The 15,161-nt window shown below is 46.9% G+C and overlaps 1 protein-coding gene across 2 annotated transcripts in view; it reads left to right on the forward strand.

Annotated features, from left to right (window-relative positions):
- Positions 1-7,685, forward strand: part of MTMR12 (myotubularin related protein 12) — a 59,231-nt gene extending 51,546 nt beyond the window's left edge. Inside the window, exons 14-16 of one of the 2 annotated variants that reach the window (XM_072958810.1) lie at positions 1,229-1,396; positions 2,296-2,457; positions 4,817-7,685. In XM_072958810.1, coding sequence (XP_072814911.1) covers positions 1,229-1,396; positions 2,296-2,457; positions 4,817-5,386 — 900 coding nt within the window. In that variant the 3' untranslated portion in view covers positions 5,387-7,685. The remainder of the gene's footprint in view (positions 1-1,228; positions 1,397-2,295; positions 2,458-4,816) is intronic. The other variant, XM_072958811.1, reaches the window with a different exon arrangement.
- Positions 7,686-15,161: the final 7,476 nt, after the last annotated feature.

Genomic DNA, 15,161 nt, shown 5'->3' on the forward strand with positions numbered 1-15,161 from the left:
ACCTCGCCTTCCTGAGACTCTAATTTAAAAGGTTGCTGGGACTTAGATAGCTCAATGGGCAGAGACTGCTGCTACTGTGTGGGAAGTGTGTTTGTGTCTTGTGTAGTTTATATGTCTTGAGAAAAGAGGGGCTGACAGGCACCGTGTCTAATGGGGAAAAAGTCCAAGAGCAGGTCTGGTGGTCTCCTCATACTTTCTGAGTCCATTTCCTTGACCGTACAGTGAGGTTGAAATATTTCCCACTCTAATGATACAGAACATACAGTGAGGTGTGAAATAAAGTTGCCACATAGACCTTTCTCAGCATCTCAGCATTGCATCCTGGAGGTTTTTGTTTTGGTTTTGGTTTTGGTTTTGGTTTTTTGGTCGGCGGAGGTAATCAGCTTTATTTATCTATCTAACAGAGGTACTGGGGATTGAACGTAGGACCTTGTGTGTGCTAGGCATGCGCTCTACCACTGAGCTCTACCCTGCCCCCCAACATACTGGATGGAGTTTTAATGGAAAACTGGGTGGTCTGGTTTGTGATATAATTGACGCAGCACTGGACTTGGATTCGGGAGCTGGATTCCCTGCTCCCATCTCAGGAGCTGTGTGTGAGACCTCTGCCCCTGACAGGAATGACAAAGCGCCCTGGAAAACGCCCATCTCTACGAATAAAGGGCTTGGCTCTGGGTTACTAATAAAAGAGGCATTTGTGAAAAAGTGTTAGACACTGCTTTTGCCTTCTCTCCCATCCTTTTTCCCTTCTGGACCCCGATCATCAGCAGGTGGAGAAGGAGCGTTGACAAAACTTAAAGTAATCGAGTAGGTTTTTTGTTGTACTGTGCTACTGATGAGAAGAGTGAAATTCTTTTGGGGAGAAACAGCATTTCACTCATGGAGGTTCAGAGTTAGTACTCCCTGATTCAGGATCTGTTGCAAGTGTCCACCTGTCAGTGCTGACTGACGGTGAGGTTTACACGTTCCATCTCGGGAGTGTCTCTCCCACAGGTAGGAGCTGCGAAGCCCGGACATTCGTCCGTGGGCATGTGGCTTCAGTTGGGCATGTTTATCACTTGCAGTGGGATGGAATTGGGAATGGGAATCTCCTGGAATGTATTTTCCAGAGAATATAGTGCCCGGAAGTGGTTATTCCACGGCTGTTGAGATGGCTGCCCTGCGCCCGGGACCCTTGGCATCAGACCACCGGCGCCCACTCAGTAACGAGAATCTTGTTTTCACGCAGGTTCCCGTGTTCCTGCTCTTCTTAGACTGCGTCTGGCAGCTGCTGCACCAGCACCCCCCCGCCTTTGAGTTCACGGAGACATACCTGACCGTGTTGTCAGACAGCCTGTACATACCCATCTTTAGCACCTTCTTCTTCAATTCGCCTCATCAAAAAGATGGTAACGTGGTAAGAGTCCCTCGTGGGAACCTGTGTGTTGAAGAAGCCGTGTCTCATTAGTAGGATGCAGCAAGGTCAATGATAAAAATGACATTTATGTGACACTGACTACATCCTGGGCTCTCTTCTGAGTGCTTTCCCGGGACTGATATTTACCCCTCAAGCACCCAGAGGGTCTGCATTATTACTATCCCTGAGAAGCCGAGGCACTGAGACAGTAAATAACTCGCCCAAATCACATGGTGAATATTGGAGCTGGGCGCAGGTGTCAGAGCTGGGAATTAATAAGCATATTAAAAGTTGTCTTTGTGAGGAGGTCAGATGCTTTCTCCTCCACCTGCCTGCTGCCAGGAGTGCCTGAAGAGGGCAGGGACGAGGCAGAGCAGGGGCGCTAGGCTTTTACTTTCCCTCTGGAACCCCTGTAGCCCTGCTCCCGGGGCTCTAACTCTCCAGCCGTCTCGGTGCTCTGACTCGCCCTCAGGCTCGGGGTTCGCTGGAGCTGACCCTGCAGGGCCGATGTGACCACATCCTACAGGGGAGCGGGCCACACAGAGCCCAGGCCTCCAGTCACACAGCCCCGCTGCTCACCAGCTTCATGACCTCAAGCGGTTCACATCAGTTTCCCGAGCCTCAGTTTCCCAAAGGTAAACTAGGGAAATAGGAGTGACCTCCCTGGGCTGTTGTGAAACGCTGGTACACAGCCATGGCTCAGCACAGCGGTTGGCATGCGGCCTCCAGGAAACGCGTCCTCCTTCCCTCTTCCCCACCAAGAGCCCTTAGTGAGCAGCCGCTGAAGCCTGGGTCTCGGGGCCGGGTGGGAGCGCCCTTCCTGGGGCCCGTCTCTCAGAACTGCATTTGCTTTGCTCAGCCCTCCCTGGAAACATCGTGACCTGTGCTTGTTTTGGCAGGGTAGGGAAAGCCAGGATACACAAAGCAAGCCTTTGAATCTGCTCACCGTGTGGGACTGGTCTGTACAGTTTGAACCCAAAGCCCAGACATTGCTCAGAAACCCTCTTTACGTGGAAAAGCCAAAACTGGACAAAGGCCAGCGGAAAGGAACACATTGCAAAGTAAGATGTGCACAGGTCTAACCCCCTTCATCTGCACAGCAATCCCTATGTTTGTAAGGATAAAAGTTACATATGGATTCTAGACACAGCCTGCAGAGTCGAGATTGTGGTGTGCAGATTGTCAGGGCCCTCGAGAATCCCCAGTGAGACCTGGCCATTTTGCTGAGTGTCACTGGGGATACTGTGGCTAGAGGCGCCTGCTGTGTGGAGTTGAGCATCTTGTCCCTGCCCGAGTGTGGTTGGCCAAGTTGAAGGAACACTCATCCCAGTGTGGGCTCTATGCGGTCTGTACCAGTTCGTGTCTTCAATAGCAAGGCCTTTCTTCATGCTACAAATGGTATTTGTAACTAGCGTGCTCTGTCAGGGGCCATACTGTTTCTGGCACAACTTCCCCCACTCTCGTGGTGTGAAAACAGCCCTGAGCAGACAGCCATGGCTGTGTTCCAGTGTTTACAGAGGCAGACACCAGGCCAGACTGGGCCCATGGGCTGTTGTTTGCAGACCTGGGCTATAAACGACACATGTCAAATTCTTTGTTTCCCTTCAGATATTTTTTCCTGATTTTTTTAGTTATTAAAACCCCGAAGTTCCCTAGATGATGTGTGATTTACACAGCATGTCCTAGTTCTGTCTCCTGACCTGCCCACCAGACCCGCTAGCGGAGAGCAGTGGTAGTCATTCCCGAGTCAGCGTGTGTCCCTGCCACACAGTGTGTGTTCCACTGCTGTCCTGATCCCACCACCCTGAGGGTTCCAGGGAGCCAAGCCATTCTGTGGTGGGAGGAGGCTCCATTCTAAAGAGGCCCTTTCAAGGGACCTCAGGCCCAGGGTGGGTGTTTCCCTCCAGATTCAGCCTCTTTGCTGTCTGCTGGACCAGAACTGCCCTGAGCTCCAGAGCAGCTTGGCGGAAGGTGAGATGATCTCAGTGTGCTGTGCCCCCTGGTGGCCGCATGTGCACATCTCGCCTAGTCAGCCTGGCAGAACTGCCCCAGGCCAGAGGGGCAGGGGCCCTGAGAGATGCAGGAAACCAAGGCTCCACTTTGTGAGACTGGATTCCATTTCCCTGCCCAGGCCCCGTTCTCTGAGGGTCCCTTCTCCCTGCAGGTAGGAGCGGCTGGCCTGAGCGCCAGCGGCTGGCGGTGGGAGGGATTGGAGCTGAAGGGCATCATGTCATACCAGCCACAGCAGGGAACTTCGAAGCCTCGGGGTGAGGACACCAGGTGTGAAGTCTGGGGCCTCTTATCGAGGGGACCGGCTCCTTGGAGAAGTTCTGTGGAGACTGAAGAGCCATGGCTGCCCTGGGAGTGACTGCTCAAGACCCTGGGGTTTGCTCAGCCCTGCCTTGACCCGGCCCCGGGCATGCAGTGCTGGTCCCACCTGGCCCATCTTGGACGTGCATTCACTTGGGGCTGGAGAGAAGGGGCTTCCAAGACAAGGAGAGTTGTGTTGAGAGTCCAGGCTCTGCAACCAGACTGTCTGCATGTAAAACCATGTCTCGTACTCGGTAGCTGGGGCCTTTGTGACTATTTAACTGCCGTGCCTCAGTTCCTCAGTTGTGAAATGGGGCAATAACAGTGACTCTGAGACTCGGGTCAGTGGATGCACGTAAGCACTGAACACAGGACCTGGCTGGCAGCAAACGCTCCGTGGCTGTCAGGTGCCCTGCCCTGCCCGACTCACCTGCATCCCTGGGAGAAGGGCCACCCTGACCCCCATCCTGCAGCTCTCTCTTTGACTTTGGCTTGACCTCCCTCTGGATGCCTGATCACCTACAAGGTATTTCGACAGAGTGACAGGCTCTCCAGGTCGCCGACACTGCTTCGTATTAGGTGTTCAGAATATTGTGAAAGTGAATACCTTTAAGTTCTCAAAGAAGAAACATCTTGCTCCCTTCAGAAATATTCATTTGGGCCTCCTCCCCACAAGTCACCCCCGAAATTATCATCAGCCTGTCTTAACTTAAGCCCATTCTTCACAAGGACTTGTGCCCTGTGGTGCCACTACAATGGAGAGGAGAGATTTAAAACCTCCCTCTCAGTGCCACAGCGTGCCTTTCTGCACAGCTCCACCTGTGCCTGGTTTCACCCAGGTGCTTATAAACCCGGTTTGTTTCTGACATTTGCATCGTGGAATAAACAGGAATCCCTCCCTCACCACCACCACCCACCCCGCTGCCTTCTCTGTGTAGCCTCGTAATGAATTTGCATTCACGTGGCAATTCTGATGTCTCGTGACTCTTGTTAAAGCAGGATTTTGGGGTTTTTTTTTTTTTTTTGGTTTTGGGGTGGGGAGTACAGATGAGAACAACTGTACCTGCTCTCAGGCTAACCAGAGATTTTTTTGTGTGTTTTCTCTGAAAGCATCAACGACAGCTTTCTTTGCCGCTCACCCAATCCAAGTCATCTCCCAAAAGAGGATTCTTCAGGGAGGAAACAGATCATTTAATTAAAAACCTTCTGGGCAAGAGGATTAGCAAACTAATTAATTCTTCTGAGGAGCTGCAGGACAGCTTCCGCGAGTTCTACGACAGCTGGCACAGCAAGCCCGCCAGCTACCACGGTCTGTTGCTGCCGCACATCGAGGGGCCAGAAATCAAAGTCTGGGCCCAGCGCTACTTGCGCTGGATTCCAGAGGCCCAAATCCTGGGTGGCGGCAGGGTGGCCACCACGAACAAGCTCTTGGAGATGATGGAGGAAGTCCAGTGCTTGCAGGAGAAGATCGAGGAGAAACACCACAGCCAGGAGGCCCTCCAGGCAGAGGCCACCTCCCTGCTGAGGAACTCCGTCCGCCTGTCCTCCTTGTTCCCTTTCGCTTTGCTGCAGCGCCATTCCTCCAAGCCGGTCCTGCCCACCAGTGGTTGGAAAGCCTTGGGAGATGAAGAGGATTTGGCCAGACGAGAAGATGAGTTTGTGGATCTGGGGGATGTGTGACCCATCTGTTCAGTGTTTGTGAGAGAGGAGTGTCGCAGGCTGGGACAGGAGTCTGACACACCTGCCCTCGGGATGGGTGTGTGGCGCTGAGGCTGACTGCTGGGGAGAGGGGCATAACCCTTGCCCAGGGGGAACCTGGTCTTTAGGAAGAGAGCTGGTTCTCATTTTTTCCCCTGGTTCTGAAAGACTATGCAATTAAAACCTTATCTCTAGTATTACTCATTAAAAGGAGTTACTGCTTGGCCCAGAGTAGAACTGTGGCTGACGTCTCCTGCAGTAGCTGGTTTACTACTTAGAAAGGGCTTTGGTAAGACGTGCCTGGACTCCACCATCTTCAGATCTTTTGTGCCAAGGTGATTTATCCAGCCGTGGGGAAATGCAAGTGTCTCTGTCGCGTCTCAGTTGGGAGCAAGCTCAGCTTTACATGATGTGTTTATGGCGACTTAAAAGATTCAAATAGAGGTATTAAGATGTGTGGCCTTCATTTCCAAACCGTAGCTTTTTTCCTCTCTTTGTTCTCTTGCCACGCATGTCACCCATCCTGATGTTTCAGACCATCCTCCCTCCTGTGTGGACTGTGTCACCTCACAGGGTGGGGGGGGGGCCCCGCCCTTTCTTGTGGGCTGACAGCTCCAGGTCTCCCTGTCTGCTCGTACCACTCGCCACCACTCTCCCTGCTCCCCTACTTCCCGCCTTGGTGCACGTCGACCCAGGATCTTGCTGCTAAACCTGTTGGTTAGACTGGGGGAGTCTCTTTGGTTTGCCCAGAGGAGCTTCTGTTCTTCCAGAGGCGCTCAGCATCTGAAAGCAATCACTTTGCCTTTTTCTAACAGCACACCCGGGCTTCGGGGCGCTTGTGACCACAGTCCTCTGCAGCAGCCCTCAGCCGGGTTCCCCAGGTCCCTGTCACCTTACAGACTGATGAGTAGGATCACTGTTGAATGTGACTTTCACAGGGAAGCAGTCAAGCATAAATGTCAGAAGTGATGGTTATCACGTAGTACCTCAGCGATTTAAAAGCCATAGAAGAAACTTGACTCTGCCTGGTAACCTTCTTGGATCTGCTGTCTAGATGATATATATTTTTTAAATGCAGGAAAGAACACTTTGTAAGGACCAGTTTTTTTCATTCTCCATGGAACCCTGTTCAATTCCACAAAAGGAAGGGGGGAAATTATCTCACATTAGAATGTTTCCTATCGAATGTTTGCCTTTTATATACATTTGCTCTCCAGTATCGATCCCAATTTGATTATTACCTGTTTAGAAAAACTTTCAGTTGCTCAAGGGCAATAAGGAGTTTTGAAACTATTGAGAGAGGAGTTTCTCAGTTTGCACTGAATCATCTTGTACACACAGGAGATGGCTTTACCGTCCTCCCACGCCATGTCGTTCCGTGGGCCCTGTTGGTCTGTTAGGACGATGGAGGTTGAGGGAGGGCAGGGCTCATGCATCTGGGGCCAAACACAGGCCCAGTCTTGGTTGCCTTAAGAGTCTCACCAGTAAGGTCAGTGTTAGGCTCGCAGTAGGGATTTTTGATTTACCCTAGTTATTGTCTACCTTCACGTACGTCCTGCGGGCCTTCTTAAACTGGCACTAACCTCCACTCCTCTGCCCTACTGCTTCCCAGACACACTATGGAGCTGACTAGTTTTGTTACCATATTATAACGGGAATACTGATACAGTAGCCTCTTCAGTCTTTAAGATCTTAGTAATTTTCATTCCAAAAATGCCAGGTATGATGCTTTACACTCCATAAAGTATGGTTTAAAGGCACAAGGTCATGGCCCCTGTCATAGCAGTTGAATGTGTATTGAAATATTTTTCTATGGTTTTTTTTTAATTACAATAGAAAAATAAGCTGTTGTAACATGTTAGGTCATGACCATTTATGTATTTATATTTGAAATCAGATTTCTGTAAACTTGTATTTGTGTACAGGATTCTCAGTGGGTTTATATATTGTGACATTTTTATTCAAGATTGAGATGTGGATTATGCTTAACAATAAAAGCTGAAATGAGACCATTTACTTTGTTTAAACTGCTGCACTGTGCACGTTTGGAAATGTACATTAATTTGCTGTATATAGTGTCTTGAGTTTGTTTATACCTCCAAGTTTTTACACTGAAGATAAATTAGCTTTAATTACATACAAAACTTTTTAGGGAATAAGCTGTTGGGCTGAATCTGTATAAATGTGCTTTTTACTTTCTGGATGTACAATGAAACTTATACTTGTATCACACTGCATCATATCTGATTGCAGAAATTAAAGCACAATTTATAATACTGTATTCAGTGTGGTCGATATGACATGGAATAATTACTTTGATTTACTTAGTGTGTGTGGTTGGTTGATGTGGTTGGTTGGTTGGTTGGTCGGTGATGGGAAACCAGTAACCAAATAGAGATTTAAAATTGCAGGTGGTGATGAAATACTATGAAGAAAAATAAAATAGGATAGGAGCCCTATAGGGTGAGTAAAGGGAAAGGGTTTTTTTAAACCCTGAAATTAAATATCAAGTCGGAGATTTTCCTGATTTGTGTGTTTAGTGCTTGCTGGATTGAGACCTGTCACTTGTGCATATTGAGAAGTAACATTTCTTTGAAGTTTCCCACCTGCAGCCCTCTCCCTCTCCGCCAGGACAGCAGAAGGTGTCTCCCTCCGATCCTGTCTGGCCAGGCCCGCCTCCTACATCACAGAGTGGCTCTGAGACCTCCTCCCGGGAACACCATGAGCCCTCATTGCTACCACATCCTTTCACACGTGAGACGTTCTCTGATACCTGTATTAAATTCCCAGTTAGAGGGGTGAGGGTATAGCTCAGAGGTAGAGTACATGCCTAGCATGTACAAAGTTCTGGGTTCAATCCCCAGTACTGCCATCAAATAAATAAATAAACAAACTTAATTACCTCCCCCTGCCAAAAAAAATAATAATAGTTCCCATTTAGTAGTCCTGGCCTTCCCTGTAGGTTAGCGGGTTCAGGTCCTGTTTTCCACCTTTGTTAAACTGCTCTTGGGCTTTGGATGGACTCGGCTGTCTCCCTCTCTGGAGTTCACTTGTTCCTTGGTATCCAAGTCAGGTGAGGTGGGGGAGGGCACTGCGGGGAGGGGAAAAAGTGGGGCATTTTCCATCCAGTGTGAAACAGGATGGTGGAGGTTGGGGGAGGTGTCTCCTGTGCCTTTGTGGCCCCTCCAGTCCTGAAGGTGAGTCAAGGGGCAGCAGGAACCTGGACTAGAGCCTGTTCCCCGAGCCCCTCCCATGGTTGTGGTTGGAGTTGCTCAGAGGAAGGTCTCCGCAGCTGAGCGTAGGCCCCACTGGGCTCTGGAGCATTTCTGAAGCCTGTGCAGGGGCAGGACAGACGGGGCTGAGCACCCAGGACCCTCTCTGCTGCAGGGACCGGGTCTCTAATGACATGGCCTTCCACATAACAAGCTTCTTGCAACCTCCCCCAAACACACACATGCACGCAGGCTAAACTTCCCTTAATACTAGGTGGGGGGCGGGAGAAGCAAGACCCTGTTTATCCGTGGTTTCCAGTGTAACCAGGAGTTGTCTGAGGGCTTACACAGGGGATAACCAGGCTGGCCATGGGTAACACAAAGAACTATTCAAATGTCATTTATATATTGAACAGGAAGATAATTTGTTAGAGTGCTGGTTCTGCATCTTTAAAAACATAGACATCTTAACCTATTTTGTGATTCAGGCCCAAGTTCTTCTAAATTCTTTTCTTTTTAATCCTCCTACTACACTGTCTGCCTTTAGCAGTATAAAGAGATGAAGTGCATAATTACATGGGCATATATACAGTAAGCTTTTGGCTTTCTTTTTAAAACAACTTTCCAGGTTTGCTAGCCAGTCCAGTTTTTGTTAACAGTTACTTTTTAAACATTTAGATTTGCATATTAATTTTATGAAAAGCTGTGTGGCTTTTAATTTCTTTTCTTTAGTCTTGAATGGAGGACTTTTCAAACGGTCAGCTTCACAGAGGGTTAGGATGAGTGCAATGCTTGCTTATCCCCAGCGCTGAAAGGGCAGAGCGTGGGCCACTCCTGGGCTGGGGAGGAACGCAGATGGGCCGCATTTTATCCCTTAGATTGACCTGCGGACCTCAGCTTGGAATGCACTGCGGTGCCTCAGGGGGAGTTGAACACAGGCCAGCCCAAACTACCCAGGGTGGAAAACAGTAGATTGGAGTGGCCGTGAAGGAGTGGGTGGCGGGGATGGGCTGGGAAAGGGGTGTGAGCACGTGTTCTGGAATGATGGTAGGTAGCATTCTACATCTTGAGAAGTGTTGAGGTTATACAAGTGTATGCCAAGACTCAGTGGAAGTACATTTAAGATGTGTTTCACTGTATTAAAATTTTACATTAAAAGAAAACTAAACAAGTTTTGAACTCTGATGATGCTGCCACCAAATTATTTAGGGGGAAATGCACTGTCGTCTGCATTTTACTTTGAACGGCACCAACGATAAGATGGATTAATGGACGGACAGAAGGATGGACATGGCTAGATATGAGAGAAAAGGAGTGTTAGCAAAAAGCCAGTGACGTGAGTCAGAGCCGGGCTTGTGGGGCTTCAGGTATCCACAAAATTCCAGTTTACTATGAAAGTTTCCATAATAAAAAGTCGGGAAAAAAATTTAAATAAATCCTTCAATAATTGATTCTAAACACGGGCAACATGTTTGTGGGAGGATATCAGTCCTTTATGGGAGAGGAGAAACCCTATCCTTATCAAATGACCTGGCCACCGGGAAGATGTAATAGAACTTGGGGAAGGAAGCAGGATGTTCATGTGCCCCTCTTTTCTGTTTCTATTATCTCTCTGCACCATTGCTTTCTGCTACCTGGATCATTATTATAAACTCCTTTCTCTCGGCTTTTGGCCCCTTCTCTCCTACTGCTGGTGAATCTTCCCAGTGACTGTATGATTTTTTTTCTTTTCTTTTCTTTTTTGGCTTGAAAACATGTAATGGAGGTATCCATTAGAACTCTGGGTTGCAGTATCTTGAGCCAAAAAGAGGGACTGTGTGTGTCTGAAGGTCCAGATCAGAGACACTGTGGGGTCTCAGGACCCGTAGCCATTGTTGTACTCTTTTCTAAATGTTCTTTGAGGCTCTTGCTCTGCACACCAGCTTCCTCGTCTTTCCAGTCGATGAAGTGGGCTGAAACTCCCACAGCAACTCTATTTTCAAGAGACGGGTGAGAGTAAAGCTGGCATCTTGGTCCTGTTGCAAATCCTGGAGAAGAGAGTCTGGGCCCGCCCGCCAGCTGCGGGGCGGAGTCCTGGCCGGTGGGGGCCTCGGGCCACGCCCACTAGCGCTGCGGGTGCCGGGTGCGTGCCTCCCAGCACACTCTTGGACCGCTACTGACTGCTCACTTGTAGTGATACTGTCATCTTTCTCTGTCAGATTCTCAGATTTTCTAACATTACGAATGTCATATTTCTGAATTTCTCGAAATTAACGGCACTGGCCCCTGTTAGGGGCTGTCGAGTGTGATGGTTAAGGAGCAGGCTTCTAGAGCAAGACTGCCTGAGGCTGAACCCCTAATTTGCAACTTACAACCTGTGGGACTTGGGCGAGGGAGTTAGCATCCCTCCATCTGTTTCCTCACCTGCAAAACGGCAACAGTCGCAGAACCCACCTTATTGAGGCGTTAAAGTGTTAAAGATGAGTTCCTTTTAAGTGTCTGTCACATAGTAGATCTCAGTAAATGTTAGCTATTATTACATTGTATGTTCATTTCAATACTTTATGGAGGGGGTAGTATAGGTCAGTGGTAGACCACATGCGTAGCATGCATGAGGTCCTGGGTTCAATCCCCAGTTCCTCCATTAAAAATAATATAGTAGATAAATACTTTATGGAAGCAGGGGTGTGTGTGTGTGTGTGTGTGTGAATTAACTTTAATCTCTTCTCTAGGAGCAGTTAGCATTTGAAAATACCCTAAACAGGAATGCAAGTTCTGAAGGTAGCTACATAAATACTTCAAATGTTTTCAAAATCTACTTCAGAGGGTTTGTTGAGCATCTTCCAATGGTGAAGTGTGTAGGTACTTGGGATATGTGGTTATGTGTGTGGTTGGCTGGAAATACCATAGAGGCCCCATCCTCAGACCTACAGGATAAAAATACCCATCAGTCCCAGCAGGGTAAACTCCTTGAAACAGAGCATGAGGTCTAAAAACCCCATCGGTCCAATGACCGCCACATCACCTGATAGACAGGGTGAGCCGGCTCTGCTGTTTCGTTGCATCTATTTTGGAAATGAAAAGATACTTCATGCGAGGCCCTAAGTAAAGGCCTGAGGACAGAGAGAGGGGCTTCCCCACAACTGAAGAACAGGAAATATGATTATTCTGTGCTGTTGATAAATGTTCACACATCTGGTAGACTTGGTTCAAGACAGGCTTTTACTGCAAAATTCCATCTGCTAAGAAGCTTGTGGTGATGGTGTCAGGGAACCCCCGCCAACCTCTGGTTTCCAGAAGCTACTGACTTACTGGAAGAACATCACAATCGCCAAAAGGCCAGATTTCCGTAGATCAGGTCATAACATCAATGCAATCATCATACAGAGTGAGATTTACCAGATATGCAGCCATGGTTGTCTCTGAGGGCCTCCTGCCTTGTTCCTTAGGGTTGTGTGGGAGTCTTAGGGTCTGTCTGTGGTCTTTGGTCTTTGGTCTTTGGATTCACTCAGTAGCTGACTCTGAGACCAAGGTTTGGGTGCAAGTAGTTATTTGGCAGGTGATCCCGGGCAACACTGGGGAAGAATAGGGAATCAGGACAGGAAAGTTACTGCTATGAGCAACGGGGCTCAACCCTGCTGGGGACCTTGTGAGCAACCATATGAATTTGGGGGGTGGTGTTGGTTACACCCCCATCTCTTCATCTTTCCTTTCTCACTCAGTGTTTTCTTATGGAAATTCCTCTAACTTAGGTGGTAGAATCCCTTTAGAACAGCTGCTCAGAGAGCATCATAAAGGGCTTTGTAACAAGCCCATTCCCCACTAACCCTTCCAGCTCTCTCTTCCCTCAAGATAAATTCCTTGATTCGTCCCCACATTCCAAATGTAAGCCTACCTGTGCCTCTCTTCTTTACAAAGGGGTACTATTTCTGCATAACCTCAGAGCCTGTGGCCATTTCTAATTGCCCTTCCGACCTCTACTGTCCCGCCTTGGAGCTTCTGGTTACCAGGCCTAATTTCCCAGAATTCTTGAAGATTTGGACCCACCCTGTCCTTTGCCTCACAGGAAATGGCAAAATTAACTGGATGATTATATGATTCAATCCTTACTGTAAATTAGAACATTATATTTCATTAAGGAAAAATCAAATAAAAGTAATTGCAGCATTTTCAATTCCCAGAGGACCTCTGCATTCATCATCCAGTTTCAAGGACCCCTGCCAACCTTTTGAAGTGCAGTAACATTCTCAAATGTCCAGTACCACCACCAAATCCTCCAAGCTGCAAAACTCTAGGAAAGGACAGTAAGAAATCAGGAAATAAATGTTTTGTTATTTTTTTTTTAAATAAGCCAAAGCCAAGAAATTAAACAGCCTCTGTTTATAGTAGGTGGCGAGAAAAACGTAAGGTAACACATGCCATTTCCTGCCTTTGCCCAACCAGTTTGATGTATAGTTCCACTGTGTGAGCAGATTCAAAACTTGTCGGTTTTCTGCGCAATAACATAGCACATGCCAGGGAATAAGGGCTCTGTGTGTTGGAGGCACAAGGGGAACTTATCCTGGACTGACTCAGGCAGAAAGGAGCCAAGCTGTCAAGACAAAGGGCCGCTTAGACACATGAATTCCAACATGACACTCATGGCTGCTCAGGACAGCCATCCAGCCCTCTGGGTGGATCCCAACGACCTACATTTTTGGGTACCCCTCTCCTTAGACCAGGTGGTTGAGAGTATTCGTGACTCAAAGAGAGAACAGGCTGGGTAGAAGGAAGCTGCCCTTCAGTTGAGAGTTTATTTTTCTTTTTTGGTGGGTGGGGGAGTAACAGCTTTACTGAGATGTAATTCGCATATCCTCCAACTCACCCATTTAAGGGGTACACGTCAATGGTTTTTAATATATTCACAGTTGTGCAACCATCACCACAATCAATTATGGAACATTTTCATCACCTCTAAAAGAAACCCATATACTTAGCTGTCATTACTCAACCCCCATGTTACCCCAGGCTTAGGCAACCACTAATCTGTCTCTATGTATTTCCTTATTCTGAAAATTTCATATAAACAGAATCATGTACGAGGGCTTCTGTGATCAGCTTCTTCCGTTTAGCATAATGTTTTCAAGGTTCGTCACCATATATAGCAGGATCAGAACTCCATTCCCTTGTATATCCTAATAATAATCCCTTGTGCCATATTTGGTTTATCTGTTCCTGAATTTGGGCATCTGGGTTGTTCCACATCTTGGCTATTATGAATAATGCTGTTAGGAACATTTGTGTGCAAGTTTTTGTGTGGACATATGTTTTTATTTTTCTTGGGTATGTATCTAGGAGTGCAATGTCTGGGTCAAATAGTCTGTTTACCTTCTTGAGGAACTGCCAGACTGTATTCCAGAGTGGCTGCAGTGTTTTATATTCCTATCAGCAATGTATGAGGATTGCAATTTCTCCGTATCTTACCAGCACTGGTTATTATCTGACTTTTTGATTCTAGTCATCCTAGTGGGTGTGAATTGGTATTCATTTGTTGTTGTTGTTGTACTTTTAAATTTGCATTTCCTTGATGACTGACTAATGATGTTGAGCATCTTTTCATGGGCTTGTTGGCCATTTATCTATCTTCCTTGGAGTTGGAGAAATGTCTGTTCAGATCCTTTGTTCATTTTTTAATTGTGTGGTCCTTTTGAGTTAAGAGTTCCTTAAAAAAATGATTTTATTTTATTTAAAAAAAATTTTTCCCTTTAACAGAGGCACTGGGGATCGAACCTAGGACCCCATGCATGCCAAGTATGTGCTCTACTACCGGGCTATACCCCCCACGCTGAGTTAGGAGTTTTATTATATTCTAGATAAAAGTCCCTTATCAGACATATGATTTGGTACTGACACAAAAACAGACATGTAGATCAATGGAACAGAATAGAGAGCCCAGAAATAAACGCGCACTTATATGATCAATTAATTTATGACAAAGGAGCTGAAACTATACAGTGGGGAAAAGATAGACTCTTTAACAAATAGTGTTGGGGAAACTGAACCACTTTCTTACACCATATATGAAAATAAACTCAAAATGGATTAAATACTTAAATGTAAGACCTGAAACCGTAAAACTAGAAAAAAACAGACAGTATGCTCTTTGACATTTGTCTTAGCAATATTTTTTTGGATCTGTCCCCTCAGATAAGGGCAACAAAAGCAAAGATAAACAAATGGGACTACATCAAACTAAAAAGTTTTTGTGCAGTGAAGAAAACCATCAACAAAATGAAAGGGCAACCTACTGAATGGGAGAAGATATTTGCAAATGATATATCCAATAAGGGGTTAATATCTAACATATATAAAGAACTCACACATCTCAACATAAAAAAAAATTCAATTAAAAAATGAGCAGAGAAAATGAATAGACATTTTCCCAAGGAAGACATACAGACTCATGAAAAGATGCTCAACATCACTAATCATCAGGGAAATGCAAATCAGAACCACAATGAGCTATCACCACACACCAGTCAGAATGGCTATCATCAAAAAGACAAAAAATAACAAGTGTTGGTGAG

This window comes from Vicugna pacos, chromosome 3 (assembly GCF_048564905.1).
Source record: "Vicugna pacos chromosome 3, VicPac4, whole genome shotgun sequence".
Classification (NCBI taxonomy): Eukaryota; Metazoa; Chordata; class Mammalia; order Artiodactyla; family Camelidae; genus Vicugna; species Vicugna pacos.